The following is a 20,418-nucleotide window of genomic DNA, read 5'->3' on the forward strand; positions in this document are numbered from 1 at the left end:
GGTGCTGCCTCCACCAGTCTCTCAGGGGGCTGGTAGGCTGACCTAAGTGCATAACCCCAAAGTTTTGGAGAACAAGGATCTTACTGCTCACCCTGGCATCAGCTGCTAGGAATGCTGGCTGCTAATCCCACAGCTGCATGGGGCCATGGGGACTGAGGAATGGGGCACAGCAGCTGGATCTCACTCCTCCCCCTAACACAAGCCTCTTACCAACAGTTAGTGACCTCTTCCTTTATCACACACTCTTCTGGTTTTTATATCTGTTCAGGTTCCAGAGTTTCAAAATAGTTGGCTCTGAAGTGTTTCCTTGTTTCTAGTCAATAGAAATTAGACGCTGTTTTGATAAAGGAACTGATCCCTAGGGCTGTCTACTCCACCATTTTGCCTGATGTCCTCCAGAACTCTGCCTTTATTTATTTATTTATTTATTTATTTATTTATTTGCATAAGTCGCTTTAAGTTGAGTTTCTGTCACTGGCATCTAAGAGATGGCAACAAACTGCAGCAAGTGCCATGCTTGGTGCTGTGTATTTTTCAGATTTAAGGAAGACTGGATCCCTTTCCTTGGAAGGGAGGCTGAAATGTACAGAGAAACCACATATTACAAGGATTAAAATGATCAGTGTCAACCCTAAGGATAAGCAGATGAAGTACTAAGGGAGCTCCATGGAGGGGAGGATCTTTTGACCTTGAGTTTAAAGATAAACTTCTGTAGAATTCTAAGAACCTCATCTAAGGTCTGGCCAGGATCCACGGACAGTTCTGGTGCCCACCTGCTCACCTCTTGTCCCCCATTCCCAGTAAAGAGCCGAGTACATGGAAGTGGATCAACTATATTTGCCGAAATTTAACTTTGTTTAATTGAAGGTATTTTGAGGCGGCTGATGTTCACTTGGATGAGTGATTATAATTTGAAGGATTTTAGAGGGATGGAGGAAGATTTCACTGTCAGCTTTTACACTTGTCATCACCATTATTCTTCAAGCCAACCCTGAGGCAGGTATCACTCTAAGACCTATTGTACAAGTTAATGAAGTTCAGAAGGAGGTTCAGTGTTTTGCCTAAGGCTCGTTAGCAGGCAAGTGGCAGAGCTGGGATCACAACTTGGGTCTGTCTAGGTTTATAGTTCAAGTTCTTCTGCTGTCACTTCTGAGCGCTAGGACCTCGTAGAAGGAAGCGGCAAATGTTCATGGAATGTCTACCAAGTCCCTGCTCTCATGGAGCTGGTGTTCCAGTGTGAAGAGATGGAAACTAGCATGGAAGCAGATAAAACTGAGGATCCTAAAAAGTGGTAAGAGCTATGAAGAAAATGTAAAAAGTGAGGTGCTGGAGGATGCTTGGAGGAGAGGGGAGGAGCTTCTATGGACAGGGTGTTAGGAAAGTCTCTTTATTTGAATTGCGGTCTCTTTATTTGAATAATGCAAAGGAGTAGACCATGCAAAGATCTGGCATAAATATACTGCAGGCAACAGGTCAGCCAATGCCAAGACCCCCAGGCAGGAGAAGAGAGAAACCAATCGTGGTTGGTATGAGTGGCAGGGTGCGCGCAAGCAGGTGGGAAAGATGGGTCAGATAATACAGAATTCTAGTAGGACATCTGGACTTTATTCTAGTTGCAAGAGAAGTCATGGAAGGCTCAAACCGGGAGAATGACATGATCTGGTTATTTTTAAAAGCTCCCTCAGGCTGCTGAGCTGAGAATAGATTGGGGGGTGCATGAATCAGAGTCTTTGGCTGCTAGTGATAGAAAACCTGATGCAAACTGCTTTAATCAGGAAATTTACTGGCCTCTTTAACTGTAAGTCCAGAGGTAATGCAGATTTCAGAACTGGCCAGTTCAGCCCTGAATCAAGTGCCGTGATAGAGTCAAGAATTCAAGTTCTATCTCTTGGCTCTGCTGACCGCAGACTCAACTTCTTTCTGAGTCTAGGAGGCATCTGGGCGGTCTTGCTAGACCCGAAATACACAGGGCCATACGCTTTGTACTTCCCCACCAAGGGATGCATAGATTTTTAATTTTTTTTTAATTTTTATTTTTTATGGAAACACTTGCAAAGAACGAGGGAGAACTTTTTCAGAAACCACCAGGAAACCATTTGTGAAGTGTCACGCGCCCACTCCCGAATCAGCCATTTATGGGGCAAATGCATTGCCTTTAGACCCTGTGGGGTGGGGACAGCTTCCTGCCGGCAAGGGGTTGCATGGGCTGTGGCTGACCATCGAGGGAGGGGAGGCAGAGTGGGGAGCTATGTCCCTGATGGGGGCAGGAGGCAAGGAGGCCGGAGAAGAAGCTACTGAGGACAGAGGTGATGGTGGAACCAGAGGAGGTGATGTGAGCCATCAGACTCTGCCTTTCGGAGGTGTTGGGGTTGGACAGGCAGTGAGGAAAAGAGAGGAGCTGGGATCCCTGGGTGGTGCAGCAGTTTAGTGCCTGCCTTTGGTCTAGGGCGGGATCCTGCAGACCCGGGATCGAATCCCACGTCGGGCTCCCGGTGCATGGAGCCTGCTTCTCCCTCTGCCTGTGTCTCTGCCTCTCTCTCTCTCTCTCTGTGTGTGTGACTATCATAAATATTTAAAAAAATTAAAAAAAAAAAAAAGAGAGGAGCTAACCTACCCCATTTCCCCAAGTTTTCCTTCCATCTTCCTTGGAAGCAAATGCAAAAAGCATGTGTGTGGACCGGGGAGCTGCCGGGGGAGAGGGAAGAGAAGCAGAGCCAGCAGGCACAGACAGGTGTCAACTGCAGGGAAGGCCAAGCCTGCCCCTCTGTTAGGATCCATCACCGCAGTTAGGCTTTGGGGCGGAGGTGGTTGGGTCACGGCCAGCTCCGGCAGGTAGGCACCGCCTGGGCACCTACGGTGTACAGGGGCCGTATGAGGAAAAAAAAAAAAAAAAGGCATAGTTTTGAAATAAGGGAAAAAGAATGGGCAAAGTTATCCTTGAAAAATCTCTTAGATAGTCCAAACATAGCACTATATTAATAGAGGCGCAGTAATTAATACACGGCAACATGTAATTGCACATTTTAATTCATTACACAGGCACAGGGAAGAACCGACTCTGCTGAAATTAAAAGCTCTCAGGAGGGGCGCCCGGGGGGCTCCGCGGTGGAGCATCTGCCTTCTTCGGCCCAGGGCGTGACCCCGGGGTCCTGGGATCGAGTCCTGCGTCGGGCTCCCTGCAGGGAGCCTGCTTCTCCCTCCGCCTGGGTCTCTGCCTCTCTCTCTCCGTCTGTGTCTATCATGAATAAATAAATAAAATCTCTAAAAATAAAAAGTTGTCAGCAAGGGCGGTGGTGCACGAGCCCGGCTCCTCCCGCCGCCCGCGCAGGCCCCTCCCAGCGGCCCCGGCCCGCGCCGCCCCACGTGACCCGGCCGGGGGCGGGGCCAAGGGCGGAGGCTGCGCGCGCTTCCCGGCGTGCGCGCGGGGGCGGGGCGCGGGCGAGGGGCGGGGCCTCCGGGGAGGCGCGGAGGAGGCGCGGAGGAGGCGCGGCCGGCCCTGGACGCGCGTCTCGGCCCGGGCACCGGACGGGCGCCTGCGGCTCCCGGAGCGGCCCGCCTGCTGCTTGGAGCCCGGGGCGGCGGCGGCGGCGGCGGCGGGCGGCATGCACGTGTGAGATGCGGCCGCGGGCAGCCCGGACGCGAGCAGCGGCCGCCGCGGCAGCGGAGAAGGCGGGCGCGGCCTCCTCGGCGCGGGGCGCGCGGCGCATGAGGGCGAGCACGCGGGCGCTGGGCAGCCGCCGGCCACGCCGCCTCCGGAAACATTTGTTTAGGACTCGTTCGCCCCGCTGAGGTCCCGGCGCCCCGCCATGGAGGCCCCGGCCGACCCCGGGCCCCCCGCCTCGGCCTCGGCCTCGGCCTCGGCCGCGGCGCCGCTGCGCGCCCCGGCGGTGGCGCGGCTCCGCGAGGAGCAGGAAAAGGTAACAGGCCGCGCTCCGGGCCCCGCGCTCCCGCCCCGACCTCGGGCGGCGCCGCCCCCTCCCCGCCCCTCCCCCTCCCCCTCCCCGCGGTCCGCCCCCTCCCCCCTCCCCCCGCCCCCCGCCCCGCGGCGACCCGAGCCCTGGGGCGTCCTGACCCCGCCGGCCGGGGAGCGCAGCCTCTAGGCCCGCGGACGGAAAGTGCTGGGAGAAACTTTTGTCACGTGCTTTTGTTGTCTTTTGTCTGGAGCCCTTTGACCTCCGAGGGGCAGGGACGCGCGGGGGAGAGGGAGGCGACGGTGCTTGCCGCGCGCGGCGGAGCGAGGTCTTAGGGGGATGGACGCCGCGGCGCGTGGACGTGGGGCTGGATCGGGGAGCGGCGGGGCGTGGGGACGCTCCCCGCTGCAGCTTTAAGAAGGAAAGAAACCATGTGTCTTTAAGGAAGAGAACGTATCTTTAAGAAAGGGACCGTGTAGCTTTAAGAGAGGGAGAAACAATGTATCTCTGAGAAAGAAACAATGTATCTGTAGGAGAGAGGCCGTGTAGCTTTAAGAGAGGGAGAAACAATGTTGCTAAAATGTATATACTCTTTGTTGCCTCTTGCCGGACTGCACGAAATTTTCGTAGGTTCGCAATGAGGACCCTGCAGGCGCAGTTCCAGCTGTGGCTGTTTGGTTCTGCCCGGACTAGGTCGCTGTTTTGTTGGACTTTCACTCCAGTCGTGTAATACCTGAGTTTGAATCCGCTGCCCGCCTACAGGGAAGAGCCTTCCGCGTTCCCTAAAGGGGCTTTAAGTTTTTTGCAGGGGCTGTACAGGAAGGAAGCATGCGCGACTTAAGAAATACGGTATTACTGTTTAAGCTGGGATTTTTTTTTTTTTTCCACCTCTCCCCTTTGGGTTCTGTAGCATTTCGGATTCTCACTGTTAACTGGAAGCTTGGAATTCTCACTTCGAAAAGCAGCATTAGTTTACTTACAATGTCCTACGTCCTGTTGGAAGAATCTTGATTGAAAGGGTTAGGAAGTTGTTTCAAAACTGTAAACAGTGGGAATCCCTAACTTCTTCTATTGAACATGCCTGTGTAAAGGTAACTACTTACCCAGGTATGTGAATATACTCAGTTCAGTTAGATGAGGGACTTTTCATAGAACCTAAAAAAAAAAAAAACCCGGTTTGCTTGGAAACCCCCCTGTTAGGATGAGCTGTGGGACTCTTTCCTACTTTGTTCTGGTTCTGCATTATTTTGTGCATTGGATTTCCTTTTCTGAGAATCATTTTTCTCTAGTGCCTTATGCAACTGCTGGGTCTTAAACTTGGCTTTTTTTTTTTTTTAATCCAATAAGTATTATGTATTTAAATTATAAGACATTCATGGATTTTTTTTTTTTTTTGAGAGAAAGCACTTCATGAGAACAATTTGTTCATTTTTGGGAAAACTACATTTTTCGTTCTTTGAGGAAAAGTGAAACAGATCCTTAGAAGATGGGGTTCCCATTGCCTTTGGTCTGTTGTGTAGAGATTACTCCTGCCTCTCGTGGTATAACATGTGCCTAATGCTGACTTGATATGTGTTCTACTTGTCATGGTAAAAAGAGATGTCCTTAGTTTTATTCTGATGTTAGTGTGGCTGAAATACAAAGGATACATTTTGGGGTGCTCTGAACAGCTCTCTGGTATGGTATCTAGTGAATTTGAACACTGCCTTTTCAGTTGCAGTCCTGTGGGAACCTAAATAATTATTTTCAGTAGACTGTGTTACCAAATTACTTTCTGTGTTGTGTGATGTTTTGGCACATAAAACCAGCATGTGCATGTGTGTTACGGGTATGTAAAATCATTCCCAGTTCATGATAAAGCCCTTCCCTAAATAGACTACACTGTATTTTAAAGGATCTGCTTCAGCTAACGGGAGACTCACAGTGTCACAAAATATACTAGTTAGATAGCTATACTTTTTTTTTTTTTAGATAGCTATACTTTAATTATAGTTTAATGTAGGAAAACTTTACCTAGTAAATACTCAGCTTTTTTTTTTTTTTTTTTTTTTTTTGTGAGTGACTTTTTTTAGGCTTTAAAACCAACCTAATATAATAAAATAGAAGTATTGGGATATTCTTAGAATGAGAGAAGGAGAAATTTCATTATAGCTTTATATTTGCGTAGCACTTAGTATTTTTTTTTTCTTTTTAAATATAAATCCAGTTAAATGTGTTTTAGGACTTGGGTTTTTCACTGTGAGAGAGAATTAACATTTGAATGATTTATTTATTTTTATTTATTATTATTATTTTTTAAACTAGCTAGTAGGCTCTAGATGCAGGGGAGAGAAATTAATTCATTACATACAATGGATAAGTTAGATTTAGGACATTATTTTTACTAGGAGCCTTGGTTGAGAACAGCTGCTAGGTAATGTGGTTTAAATGTTACTCATCATTGTTTTTTTGTTTTATTGTTTTTTTCCCCAAGTTCAGCCAAGAAGTATGACAAGTTGGTCCCTCTCTCTGTTTTTCCCTTGTTTATACTTTGGAGGACTGCATAACAAGTACAAAAAATTAGTGATGAGGAAAAAAGATAAAGGAGGGGCATAAATGAGCCGCAGCCTCAACAAATGGCAACATCTGTAATAAACGGACAGGATCAAATATTTTAACATTGTTTTCATTTATAGCATCAAAGCTAAAACATTTTCAAAAACTTTTTTTGCTTTTTTAGTTAAAACGTCTGTTTATTCCTTTTTGATTTATCAAAAAGACATGTACAAAGGTTCCCTGCAGCTTTGTTTTTAATAATGAAAAACTAAAAATCCAACAGGAGATTAAATCATGATAGGTATGAGCTTTTAGGCAGACATTAAAAATTGTAGAATGGTATGGTTACAGTTATGTTTATATGCATGTAAGTATTCACAGTTATATAGGAAAACACCACTAAGTGTTTTTAAAGCACATGATTTCATTTCTTATTTTAGCTAAAAGTGAGTGAAATTGGATGGGATTTTAGCTCTTTCAATAAAGGCTGTTGATAAAACTTATTTTAATTAATTATAATGAAAACTGGAATGTTGTATCTTTAATTGGTAAATACATTCTGGGCCTGAAAAATGGCTCTTGGCCAGTTTGAACACCAGTTAGTGTGGTTTGTTTTCTTGGTTATTCCAGAATTGATAGATACAGTTTATTCAAACATTCATTCCCCAGTTGATTTCCTTTTTTCTTTTTTTCCTTGAAGTTTTTACTTGCTCTTAATTCTCTGTCAAAAGATTACAGGGCCAAGAAGTAATTTGGCTCATTTCTTTTTAACTAAAATGTGTTTTTACTAACGGCAGTAGAATATTTGGTGGGAAAATGTGAGCCACTTTGAAGCCTCTCTAGCCTGACCTGTGCCACAAAAGTTATGATTAGGACTGTAGTGGGCTGTTCGAGGGAAGTTTCCTCATATTCAGATCTTGCTATCTCAGAGCTGCATTATGTTGAAAATTTGGTTTGTTGGCCAGGGTGATATTTCTACAAAATCTACATTTTATATTTCCAGATACTCTTATCTTTTATTAGCAGAATTACTGAGATTTTTATTGTAGTGTGAAAAAAAGGTGGTATTTAGTATTGTTTTCATAGGTTTATTTGGAAGACAATAGTAACTTTGGAGAGCTCAGGAGCATATCATTTTGTTATAATTGCTGCTAAGTGGCCCTTGTAATTGTCAATTAGAATTTGGAATAATTTATACTTTCCTGATGTAGAACCTGGATTAACACTAAATATTTCAAATTCTTCATAAAGGAGAATAATTAATATAATGGAGGGTTTTCATATTTCTTATGATAAACTGCACATAGTTTAAGAAACTGTGAGCCATGTACCTCATACAACAGCTGTTCTCTCCAAGCCCAGAATCCAAGCATATAACTTTTGAACACATATTAAGTGCTGCTGCGTGCCAGGCAGGTAGCCGCCACATGGCAGGCACATACCTACTACATGCCACCCTCTGCTGAGGATACAGTAATGGAAGATAAAGTTCTTGCTTTCATGGAGATTCTAGTGGTAAGGGCATGGCATAGGCACATGTAAAATGTCAGATGGTTTGTGATAGGTGAGGCTAGGTAGAAAAAGTTTTTTGTAAGAGAGGGTATTTTGGAGAAGAGCTTTCTAGTCAGGGCAGCCAGCTCAGAATGAGTCGCGGTGAGAGCCGTATCAGAGCATTGTAAGGATTTTGGTTTTTATTTTTATGAGATGAGAAGCCATTGGAATGTGTTTTGAGAATCATAATGGTCTTAAATTATAAGCATCCGTTTCTCATGTGTGAAGAAAGGGAGGGATAATGGGATTGTGAGGTGGTATTCTATAAGGTCCATTCTGTGTATGCTAGGCTGATGTTAGAATCTTCATTGACTCTCTTAATTTTTCAGGTCAACAATTTGGGTGGTTTGTACTTTTTGCCCTGAACTGCTAGTGGTGTTTTTATCTGCAGTTCTACTTATAATGCTTGTTTTCCAAGGTGGTTATACCAATTTACATTCCTTGTCAGCAGTGGGTGAAAGTTCCAGCTATTGCACATTCTCATCACCACTTGGTACTGTTTATCTGTTTCATCTTTGCTCTCCATTCTAACAGTGACTAATGGGATTGATCACCTTTTCAAATATTTATTAGCTACTTGCTTTTTTGTTGTGTGTGTTTGTTTTTGGTAAAATACCTGCTCATCCCTTGTGCATTTTCAATTGAATGTTTGCCATATTCTAATTGATGGTAGCAGTAGTAGTAGAACTACTATGTGGTTCTTTATGTACTTTTGATAGGAGTCTTTTTCAGGAATGCTAGTCTGTGGCTTGACTAACACCGTAATCTATAATGGGGTCCTGTGATGAAGAGAAGAAATTCTCATTTTTAACATTCCGTTGTGATTGGTGTTTTTTGTTTTTCTGTCTTGTTTTTAGGAAGTCTTTCCTACCCTAATGTTCTGAATGTATTCTCTTATCGTCTAGCTTTATTGTTTTGCCTTTCATGTTTAGATCTACAATCTACCTGAAATTGATTTTCAGGGGGATTGAGGTCAGGTTTCATTTTTCCCATACCTAGTTGCCCCCTCACTGTTTCTTGGAAAGATTGCTCGCTTTCCATTGCATCATTGTCTTTGTCATAAATATGTGTGGGTCCATTTTTTGACTGTTCCAAGGGCCTTTTTGTCTTAATACCAAACCTATACTAGTTATAAGCTTTATATGTCATGTTGATAACCTGGTAGTGTAAGTTTTCTTGTGATTCCTCAAGATTGCCTTATTTTATCCTTCCAATCCTTATATTTTTAATTTTTCTTGCCTTTTGCACGGACTAGAATTTTCTAGTGCAAGGTTGAATAAAAATGGTGATGGTGGGTGTTAGGGGTAAACTTTGAAAATTTCACCATCAATGTGATGTTTACTGTGGATATTTTTAATATTTACTTTTATCAGATTAAGGAAATTTCCCTATATTCCTAGTCAGCTGAGAGTTTTTCTGAATTACGGGTATTGGATTTTATAAAATTCTTTTTATTTTTGTTTTAGTTCTTTTTAAGGAGAGGGAGAGAGGAGAATCTCATGCGGGCTCCATGCTGAGCATGGAGTGTAGCAGGGCTTGAACCCCTGACCCTGAAATCATGATCTTAGTGGAAATCAAGAATCAGATGCTTAACCTACTGAGCCATGCAGCTGCCCCTAGAAAATGCAATTTCTAAATTGAGTAATTGTAAGTAATTTGAAGAGTATGTTTGATCTAATGTTGAGGTTCTCTCTTTTATCCCCCCACCTCTAAGAAAGGCCAAGTTTTAAGAATTAGTTCATGACTGAAGATACATTTTTTTAAGTAAAGGAATTTTTAGAACTAATTATTTGTGAATTATATATATTTTTAGAACAGTTTGTTTTTGTTACTGTTAGCACTTATTATCATGCCAGTCATGTGCTGTGAGAAAAAACAATTTTGGTTTCAGTCTTTAGGAATTTCTTAATAAACATTATGATACAATATTTCAAGAGGAAAAAAGCCCCATTTGCATCACGTTAGGCCTCCAGATCAGAGTACAAAACAAGAATAGTTCCAAAACACTAGTGGGGAAAGGATACAGGAGATGCAGAGTCTATGCTTTAACTATACGTGCTTGATTTTGTCTTCTCATCTAGTGTTTTTAGTATGGGTTTCCAAATCTTTTAGCTTGTGTCATTCTTTCCTTCATCTCCACATTGGTGTTGAGTACCAATCTTTTTAGTCTGCCCTCGGGCAATTTTTTCTTGTTGAAGCTACAACCGTTTATTTTGAAAAACTGTAAAACAGAAAAGTTTAAAGAATAGTTTAGAGTTATCAGTAATATTTTGTATTTTTCTTTATACGTCTATATTTTTTCTTTTTTTTTTCTTGTTGAACCATTTGAAAGTAAGTTGCAGACGTCCTCATGTCTCTAATACTTAAGCACATATTCTATTAGAACAGGGTCATATTCTTACGTAAACATAGTATTTTTTTTCACACCCAAGAAATGAATATTGGCACACAGTGTTACTATTTAATATATTCAGATTTCCTCAGTTTTTCTAAAAATGTTTTTTATAGCTCGTTTCTGTCCAAGGTTCGATCAAAGATCTCTTTTGGCTGTCTTTCCCTTAGGCCGACCTCAAGAAGCTTAAAAACTTGTAGGAGTGAAAAAAGAAATAGAATTTAGAGATCTTTCATTCCAACGATCTTATTTATTGTAATAAAATATATACGAAATAAAATTTGCCATTTTAACCATACATTTTCATGGCATTAATTCTATTCACTGTGTTGCAGCCATCACCACTGTTTCCAAAACAGTGTTTTCAAGTCTGTAACCATTAAGCAGTAATTCTCATTCTCCCCTCTCTTGAGCCCCTGGTTACCTCTAACCTGCTTTCTGTCTATATGAATTTACCAATTCTAGGTGTTTCATATAAGTGGAATCATATGACCTTTGCCCTCTTGTGACTTATTTCATGTAGCCTAATGTTTTCAGGGTTCATCCATGTTGGGTATTAGAACCTCATTTCTGTTTGTGACTGAACAATATTCCATTGTATGTATATACCACATTTGCTTGTTCAAACATGGTTTGTTTACACTTTTTTGCTCTTGTGAGAGGAATGTTGCTGTGAACTTTGGTGTACAAGTATCTGGGTCCTTGTCTTCAGTTCTTCATGGAACGTACCTAGGAGTGGAATTGCTGAGTCATAAGGTAATTCTATATTTAACTTTTTGAAGAAGGGCCCAACGGTTTTTCCACAGCATTTGCATAATTTTACATCAGCAGTGCATGAGGTTTCCTATTTTTCCACATCTTTGCCAACACTTATTTTCCGTTATTTTTGATTATAGCTGTCCTAATAGGTATGGAGCTGATTGTGGTTTTGACTGCATTTTTCTAATAACTAAGGATGTTGAGTATCTTACCGTGTGTTTATTAGCCATTCATATGTCATCTTTGGAGAAATGTCTATTCAGATCCTTTGCCCATTTTCAGGTTGGGTTGTCTTTTTGTCCTGTAGTTCTTTATTCTAAGGTATTAAATTGTTATTAGTTATATGATTTGCAAATATTTTCTCCCATTTTACAGATTGTTTTATTCTCTTGATAACGTCCTTTGTGCAAAAGTTTTTAATTTTGATGAAGTCTAGTTTATTTATTTTTTTCTCTTGTTGTTCATGCTTTTAGTGTCATATCTAAGCACATGCCAAGTCCAGGGTCGTGAAGATTTATATCTGCTTTTTTCTAGGAGTTCTCTGGTTTTAGCTTTTATATTTACATCACTGATCCATTTTGAGTTAATTTTGTATGTTGCCCATGATTGTTGAGTTTGAGAAAATTTAGGATGTTGTCATCTGAAGATTCATAATCTGAGATTTAATTTATATTATTATGCTTACCATGATTTTTGTCTAGTGCAAATATGGTGGTCACTAACCACATGTATTAAATTTAAAATTCAAAAGAATTAAAATTAAATACAATTTAAAAATCTCATTCAGATTGGCCACATTTCAGGTGCTCAATAGCCATACATTGTTGTGTTGGACAGTGCTGATTTTGAAGCTATCTGTCATCAAAGAAAATTCTGTTGGGCAGCAGTGGTCAAGAGAGTGGACATTTTTAAAATTCATATTCTAATTTGTTTAATAATTGTGAAATATCTTCCTTTGTTGCTTTTTTTCTCCTTGCCATTATGGACAGAAAATGAAGATTTCTGAATTGTTAAAAACAGACAAAGATAGTATCTCTAGGCCTTTATATTTTTTTTGAAAGATGGTGGTATACTTTGGACAATACAGTAAGGAAACTGAAGGATAATTTTTCTCTATTGGTTGCAGTATCCTTGTAAGTGATTTCATGATTTTTAAAAAATATTTTATTATATAGTTCCTTTTTTTTAAAGCATGGTTAGAAATAATAATCATGAAGTATAATTACTGGGGTGATGAAATAAGACAGGAAACATACAGTCACTAGGATCCTGTAATGTACCTTAGACTTGTAAAAAGGTTCATTGTACTCATAACAATTTGTAAGGTAAAATGAATTTTATTCTTTTACTAAGTAAATTTTCTTTATTTTTTGGAAGACGTTTAAGAAGTCATGAAATGGGGGATCCCTGGATTGCTCAGCGGTTTTAGTGCCTGCCTTCGGCCCTGGGCATGGTCCTGGAGTCCTGGATCGAGTCCCACGTCGGGCTCCCTGCATGGAGCCTGCTTCTCTCTCTACCTGTGTCTCTGCCTCTCTCTTTGTGTCTCTCATGAATAAATAAATAAAATATTAAGGAAAAAAAAAAGAAGTCATGAAATGCCAATCTTTGCAAATGATTAGAACTACTTAAAAAAGAAAGTTGAAAACTACAACTGTTCTGTGGGTCTTGACACTTTTTTCAGATCTGTTACCACAGGGTCTGCCATCTATATTTGAATTTCTCTTCTTCCATAGTTAAAACTTTGGTTCTCAACAATGTCGATATCTATTTGTTGTATCCCTCATATACACAAAATAGTTTTAGAATTACTACATTAACATCACTGCCAACAGCAGATCCTGTGAAGTTCAAGATTTCCTTGAAGTTCCATTTGTTATAGAATTAACCCCTTAGGGTGTAGAGTTAGGTTACTGATCTCAAAGTGCTTGAGTTATTACTACTTTTTCTGTGCACTTATCTTTTGGATTTGATGTACAGTTTCTATTTGTATTGAATTATAGTGTTTGATTTTTTTTATCAGTTTCATTCAATTTTGTTTTATGAGTACATAAAACTTCTATATGGTTTAAAATCACAATTGAATCAAAAGATATACTGAGATAATTAATTCCATTCTTTTACCTATCCCAGTTGATATTCTCAGTAAATTCTAGTTTCTCCTCCCTCTGTTTTTCTTTAAAAATAAAATTTAAGGTATACTCTTACCTTTCTTCCCACCTTCTTACACACCAGGGAGCATGTTATATTTTGCCCCTTGTTTTTCTCATTAAATTTATACTTAGGAATTACTGTAGTTCAGAGAGATCTTCTTCATATTTTATGACTGCATAGTACTCTGTTGTGTGGGTATATTGTCAGGTATTCAGCTGGTATATCTTTTTGATGGATGTTTGGTGGTTTTCAGTCTCTTGATAATGCAAATAGTGTTTCAGTGGATCACTCTCTGTATGTTTTCTCATTAGTTAAGTGATTTCATGTGAAGTCCTAGAGATGTGATTATTGGTTTGAAGGGTAAACTGGTTTTGCTTTATAAACTAGTCTTATTTTCTCAGAGTATTACTCAATTTAATTTAAGATATTAAGGAAAAAGAGGTAAGACTAGAAGAATAAGGTGGCCAAAACCTAGAGAACAATATGTTTAATTCCTTGAATTGGGTATTTCTTATTTCCACTGCCATTTTCAAGGTATCATTTCTTATCTGGTGGTAATTGCTACCTGGTCTTGACGGTTCTACTCTTACTCCCCTTCTACCTATTTTTGAGTTTTTTTTTTTTAAACAATGAAAATAGAATTATGTCACTTTTATCATCCTAAGTCCCACTATATGTAGTGTAACATCCAGGGTCAGTAAAATGTGATTTGAGACCCGTGTGTTGTCTGACTCAGTTTTTAGGTTCATTTCTGGCTACTCCTCACTTATTTATTGTATCTTAAAATGATGACTATTTTTTAGGAGGTCAGAATACCCTAAATATGTTTCCTTTTGTTTTATTTATTTATTTATTTATTTATTTATTTATTTATTTATTTATTTATTTATTTAAAAGATTTTATTTATTCATGACAGATAGAGAGGCAGAGACACAGAGGGAGAGGGAGAGAAGCAGGCTCCATGCAGGGAGCCTGACATGGGACTCAGTCCTGGGTCTCCAGGATCACACCCTAGGCAGAAGGTGGCGCCAAACTGCTGGGCCACTGAGGCTGCCCCCTATTGTTTTAAAGAAATACTAATGCAATATAGCAAAGCAAAAAAAAAAAAAAAAAAAAAAAAAAAAATCCTGTTTATGGATTTGATAACTGTTCCTAAACCTTTGACTTCTTTTATTTTTTATTTTTTTATTTTTTAGAGAGAGCGAGTGAGTGCGTGCTTACACAGGCAGGGCAGGGGGCGGGGCAGCATGAAAGCGAGAATCTTAAGCAGGCTCCATGCCCAGTGTGGAGCCTGATGTGGAGCCCCATGTGGGGCTTGTTCCCAGGACCCTGGGATCATGACCTGAGCCGAAGGCAATTGCTTAACTGACTGAGCTACACAGGGGCCCCTAATTTTTGATAGTTTAATTTCATTGACCAACCCTATTTTATTTCTCTTATTGTCATGTATTTTACCTCTACATCTGTTTTTAACCCAGAAACATTAGGATTATTATGGTTTTAAACATTCTGTTTTCATGTTTATTTTATTTTAAGTTGGTAGGTTGTTGACTCCTTCCCCCAACACTTTTTTTTTTATTTTTATTTTTATTTTATTTTATTTTTTATTTATTCATGAGAGACACAGAGCGAGCGAGCAGGCAGAGGGAGAAGCAGGCCCCATGCAGGGAGCCTGATGTGGGACTTGATCCCCGGTCTCCAGGATCACACCCTGGGCTGCAGGCGGCACTAAACCACTGAGCCACCCGGGCTGCCCCCCCAACACTTTTAAATTTATTTATTTATTTATTTATTTATTTATTTATGATAGGCACACAGTGAGAGAGAGAGAGAGAGGCAGAGACACAGGCAGAGGGAGAAGCAGGCTCCATGCACGGGGAGCCTGATGTGGGATTCAATCCCGGGTCTCCAGGATCGCGCCCTGGGCCAAAGGCAGGCGCTAAACCGCTGCGCCACCCAGGGAGCCCCCCCCCAACACTTTTAATATGCCATTCTGTTATCTTTTGACTTTTCTTCATTTGTTAGTTTTCTGTCAGTCATTTCCTTGTCTGAAGAATTTGTATACTTTTTCTTTTATCTGCTTTAGGATTTTCGCTTCATCTTTGGTCCTATCCTCCTTTGCTCTGTATGTCGATTTAGATACTTTCTGTTAAGGTCTGTTCCTATTCACAGTCCTCTTTTCTTATGTATCTAATCTGCTAGTAAACCCACCTACTAAATGTGTAGTCTCAGTTATTGTATTTTTTATTTACAGAATTTGTTTTCACATTATTTAAGTGGATTCTGGGCCTCTAGAATTGATGTCTCCAACCTTTGCTCTATTTTCATGAATATATTCTAAAGTGTCTTATAAGTGTAATATGTAAATCAAATGAGGGTCTCTTTCTGTTGTTTATTTTTACTCTTGGTTTTTCATCAGCTGCTCTCCTATTTTCATAGGCTGCCTTGTAATTGTTTATTGTATGCCAGACATTGGAATGAAAAATGATAGAGACTCTAGAAGATGTTACATTTTCAAACAAGAGAAAGTTTTCTTTTAGCATCTAGTTGAAAATTTTTTTGATCTCTTTGAGTATTGCTCTTAATCCTAGCATGTAGCACTCCTAAGGTATAGCTCTAATTCCTTACTGAGTATGTCTTTTTCACAAATTATGTAAATCATGTATGTGTAATCCCTTTTCTCTTCTATTTTATTGTGGTATTTTCCTATACTGGCATAAATACCATATTGTCTTGCTAGGCCTTGGTATCTAGTAGAAAATTCTTTTAACTTTGTTCATCTTTGTGATTGCCTTTACTATTTTTGAGCCTTTGCTTTTTCATGAATATTTTAGAATCAGTTTTTCCGTACTTAATAACTTGTTGTGGTTTTGTTTAGAATGCAGAGAATCTAAGGATTAGTTGGGGGACTAATGATGTTTTTACACTAAATTTTCTAATCGATGAACATGGTATATCTCTAGTTCTTCTCTTGGTATTGGCTTTTTTTTTTTTTTTTTTAAGATTTTATTTGTTTATTCATGAGAGAGACACAGAGAGAGAGGCAGAGGCAGAGGCAGAGGGAGAAGCAGGCTCCATGCAGGGAGCCCGATGTGGGACTCGATCCCCAGACTCGGGTCATGCCCTGGGCCGAAGGCAGGCGTTAAACTGCTGAGCCACCCACGGTCTCCTGGTATTGGCTTTTAAGTATGTCATTCTTGTATGTATTTTACATTTATTCCTTGATATTTGTTACTTTTAATTGCATTTTATAATTTATTTGTTGTTTGTTTTTTGCTGATATGTGGTCTCATGCTTGATTTTTATATGTTGACTGTTACATCTATATTCTGATAGTTTGTGTATAGATGTATACAGGCATATTGTCTGAATAATAGTTTTTTTCTTTCTAGTTATTTTATTTCTTATTGATTGATGGATGACCTTTAATACAGTGTTGAATAAAAGTAGTGATAGTAGGCTTCCTTATCTAGTTCTGCATATCAGGGAAACAGCTTTAAATATTTTATCAAACAAATGATGTTTGCTTTAGGTTTTTTGTAGATAGTCTTTATGAAAATAAGGAAATGTTCTCTTGTTCCTAGTTTGGTCATTTTATCATGAATAGATGTTGAATTTTATTGCCTGCTTTTTCTTTGTTGAGATGTTAATGCACTGAGTTAATGTCATTTTTAAAATACTGAAACACCATTGTATTTCTGGAAAAAAGTCCCCTTGTTATGATGTGTTTATCTTTTCATATAATGTCAGATCAAATTTCATATTTTGTTATGGCATCTTGTGTTTCGTGAGGGATATTAGTGTGTAGTAGTTTTTGTTTCATTTTGTTTTTGTAATGATCATGTTTGGTTTTGGTGTCAGGGTTATGTTGGCCTCATAAAATAACTCATTTTTGTGCACTTTATAAAAAAAACTTGTGTACTACTGGTATTGTTTTGTAACTTAAGTGTTTGAAGTAATTTATCAGTGAAGCTGTCTAGACCTAGTATTGTCTTCTGTTGATATTTTAAAATATGGTCTTAATTTCTGTTTGTAAAAGGACTATTCATATTTTCTATTTCTGATTGTGTCAGTTTTAGACATGGGGTTTTCAGGGAATTTTTCTTTTTGCGTTTTCATATTTATTGGCCTTGGGTTATTCATAATATTCCCTTTTTAATATCTACAGATTTGGTAATGATATCCTTATAAAAGTTCCTTTTATTTGCAGTTTGTGTGCATGTGTTTTTCTCCTTGATTCCTTGATTTGTCTTTCTATGAGTTTATCAGTTTAATCAATCTTTTAAGGAGCAATTTTTGACTTTTTTCTTTAGTAAGTTGAGTCCCTTTATCATTATTTGTTTTTAATCTTCCTTTTAAAAATTTCCCTTTGGTTATGATTTTTTTTTCTAGCTTTTTGAGATGAGAGCTGGTAGAGATGAAATCAAGTCACTGATTTTTGCTTTTCATTGTAACATAGGCATTTTGAGTTTTAAGTTTTCGTACCATTTAAGGTGATCTAAGGTGATGATTTCATATATACGTATACATATTTTGTGTATTATTTTCATCATCACCCAATTAAAATATTTTCTGATTTCTATTGTAATTTGTTCATTGGCCCATTTGGAAATCTGTTAATTTCTTAACATTGAGTATGACAGTGTATTTACTTCTATTCTGGTCAGAGAACACAGCTTACAAAACTGAAATTTAGGACTTACCTTGTGGCCCACTATATGATCTGTTTTAGTCCGTGTTCCATAATTTATTTGGAAAGAAAGTGAGTTCTGCAGTTTTTGAGTTTTTTATGTTTCTTAGCTCAAGTTGGTTACATGTAGTGTTCGGTATTTTATATCCTTGGTGAGTTTTTTTATTTGCTAATTCTATCAGTTGCAAAGAGTTAGTTGTGTATTAGAATTTCCACTAGGGTTGTGAATTTATATTTTTCTCTGTTTTATCCATCCTTTGTTCTATACTGTTTAAGGTTGTGTTGTTTGGTGCACACAAATTTAATACTGTTATAACTTACTGGTGAGTTGATATTTTTATCATTCTAAAATATTCATATCTCTCCTGATGCTTTTTGTTTTTGAGTTTTTCATCGAGTATTAGTATGATTACATGAGCTTATTTTGGTTTTGTTTCTTTTCATAATATATCTTTTAAGTTCAATCTGTTAATGTTTAGCATGTCTGTTTATAAATAGCATATAGGGCAGCCCCGGTGGCTCAGCGGTTTAGTGCCGCCTTTGGCTGAGGGCGTGATCCTGGAGACCTGGGATCGAGTCCCACGTTGGGCTCCCTTTATGGAGCCTGTGTCTCTCTCTGCCTGTGTCTCTGCCTCTCTCTCTCTGTGTCTCTCATGAATAAATAAAATTAAAAAATAAAAATAAAAAAATATATAAATAGCATATAGTTGTGGTTTTAAAACTTCAGTCTGAATACCCTTTTACTTAGGCTATTTAGTTAATTTCTATATTAGGAGGTTATTGAAATGCTTTCATTCTGTCACCCTTCTACTTGACTTTTTTTCTTTTTAAAATTGGAATAAAATATGTCTAACATACAATCATTTGAATAATTGTAAGTGTACATTTCAGATACATTATGTACATTTAGGTTGTTTTGCAACCATTCTGACCATTCATCTCCAGAACTTTCTTTATGTTGTAAAACAAACTATGCATTAGGAAGTAACTCTGTAATGCCTTCCTCCATGTGGTGGCAACTACTATTTTACATTCTGTCTATATAAATTTGACTACTGTAGGATCTCACATAAGTAGAAACTTACAGTATTTGCCCTTTCGTGACTATTATTTTACTCAGCATAATGTCTTTAAGGTCTACCCATATTATAGTATATTTCTAAACTTTTTTTTTTTAAATTTCTGAACTTCTTAATTTTTGAAAAATTTATTTATTTATGATAGTCACACAGAGAGAGAGAGAGAAGCAGAGACACAGGCAGAGGGAGAAGCAGGCTCCATGCACCGGGAGCCCGACATGGGATTCGATCCCGGGTCTCCAGGATCGCGCCCTGAGCCAAAGGCAGGCGCCAAACCGCTGCAGCACCCAGGGATCCCTGAACTTCTGAATTTTTAAAGGCTGAATAGTATTCCCTATTGTATGTATACATTGGATTTTGTTAATCATTCATTGATGGACATGAATGAATAGCTTTCACCTTTTGTCTATTGTGAATAATGCTGCTGTGAGTGTACAGACATATTTGAGACCTTGCTTTCAACCCTTTTGGGTCCATAACCAGAAGTGGAATTGCTGGATCGTACGTAATCCTGTGTTTGATTTCTAGGAACCACACCTTAGTGTTTTCCATGGTGGCTGTGCCATCTTACATTCCCACTGCTGGTGCACAAGAGTTTCAGTTTTTCTGCATCCTTGCTAACCCTTGTTTCCCTTCCCTTCCCTTCCCTTCCCTTCCCTTCCCTTCCCTTCCCTTCCCTTCTTTCTCCCTTTCTTCCGCCCCTTCCTTTCCTCTTTTCTCCTCTCCCCTTCCTCCCCCTCCCTCCTTCCTTATGAGCCATCCTAAGGAGTGTGAAGTGGTAACTCCTTGTGGGTCTGTTTGACCTACTTTTATGTTCTTTTTTCTCTGCTTTATTTATTTGTTTGTTTGGTCCTTCCTTTGATTTAATCAGATGTGTCGTACTGCATTTTCTCCTCTCTGTGAGCTCATTTATACTTTTTTTTTTTTTTTTTTTTTTTTAGCTGTGGTGATAAGTAATATATATGTTAGTGTTAGATATGCTGTGTACTTTATGCTGTAGCTTTCTACTATCCTTTTTTTACTAGGGTAATTTTTCCTAGAAATCACAACGACTATTTGTTGTTATTCATCCTACTTGCATTATTGTTTTCATGCGTTTTAATTCTATTTTAAGCACAGTACTGTATATAATTGTTCCATGTGATCAATACTGATTTACCTTTATTTTTTAAAGTTACCTGTGCAGTTGCCCTTTAGTTCTCTCTGCCTTTATGTTACTCTAAATAGCCACTGTAGCACTTTTCCCCAGCTTCTTTGAAATGTAATTGACATATACCATTATATTAACTTAAGGTGAATAATATGTTGATTTGATACGCTTATATATTGCAGAATGATTATCACCTTGG

General features: G+C 39.2%; 1 protein-coding gene across 3 annotated transcripts in view; it reads left to right on the forward strand.

Annotated features, from left to right (window-relative positions):
* The first annotated feature begins 3,517 nt into the window (after nucleotides 1-3,517).
* URI1 (URI1 prefoldin like chaperone) overlaps nucleotides 3,518-20,418 on the forward strand; it is a 68,630-nt gene continuing 51,729 nt past the window's right edge. Inside the window, exon 1 of one of the 3 annotated variants that reach the window (XM_072749653.1) lies at nucleotides 3,518-3,917. In XM_072749653.1, coding sequence (XP_072605754.1) covers nucleotides 3,807-3,917 — 111 coding nt within the window. In that variant the 5' untranslated portion in view covers nucleotides 3,518-3,806. Of the gene's footprint in view, nucleotides 3,918-4,067; nucleotides 5,019-20,418 lie in introns of those variants that run through there. The other 2 variants (XM_072749664.1, XM_072749668.1) reach the window with 2 other exon arrangements.

The sequence above is a fragment of the Vulpes vulpes genome, chromosome 1 (genome assembly GCF_048418805.1).
Source record: "Vulpes vulpes isolate BD-2025 chromosome 1, VulVul3, whole genome shotgun sequence".
Taxonomy (NCBI): Eukaryota; Metazoa; Chordata; class Mammalia; order Carnivora; family Canidae; genus Vulpes; species Vulpes vulpes.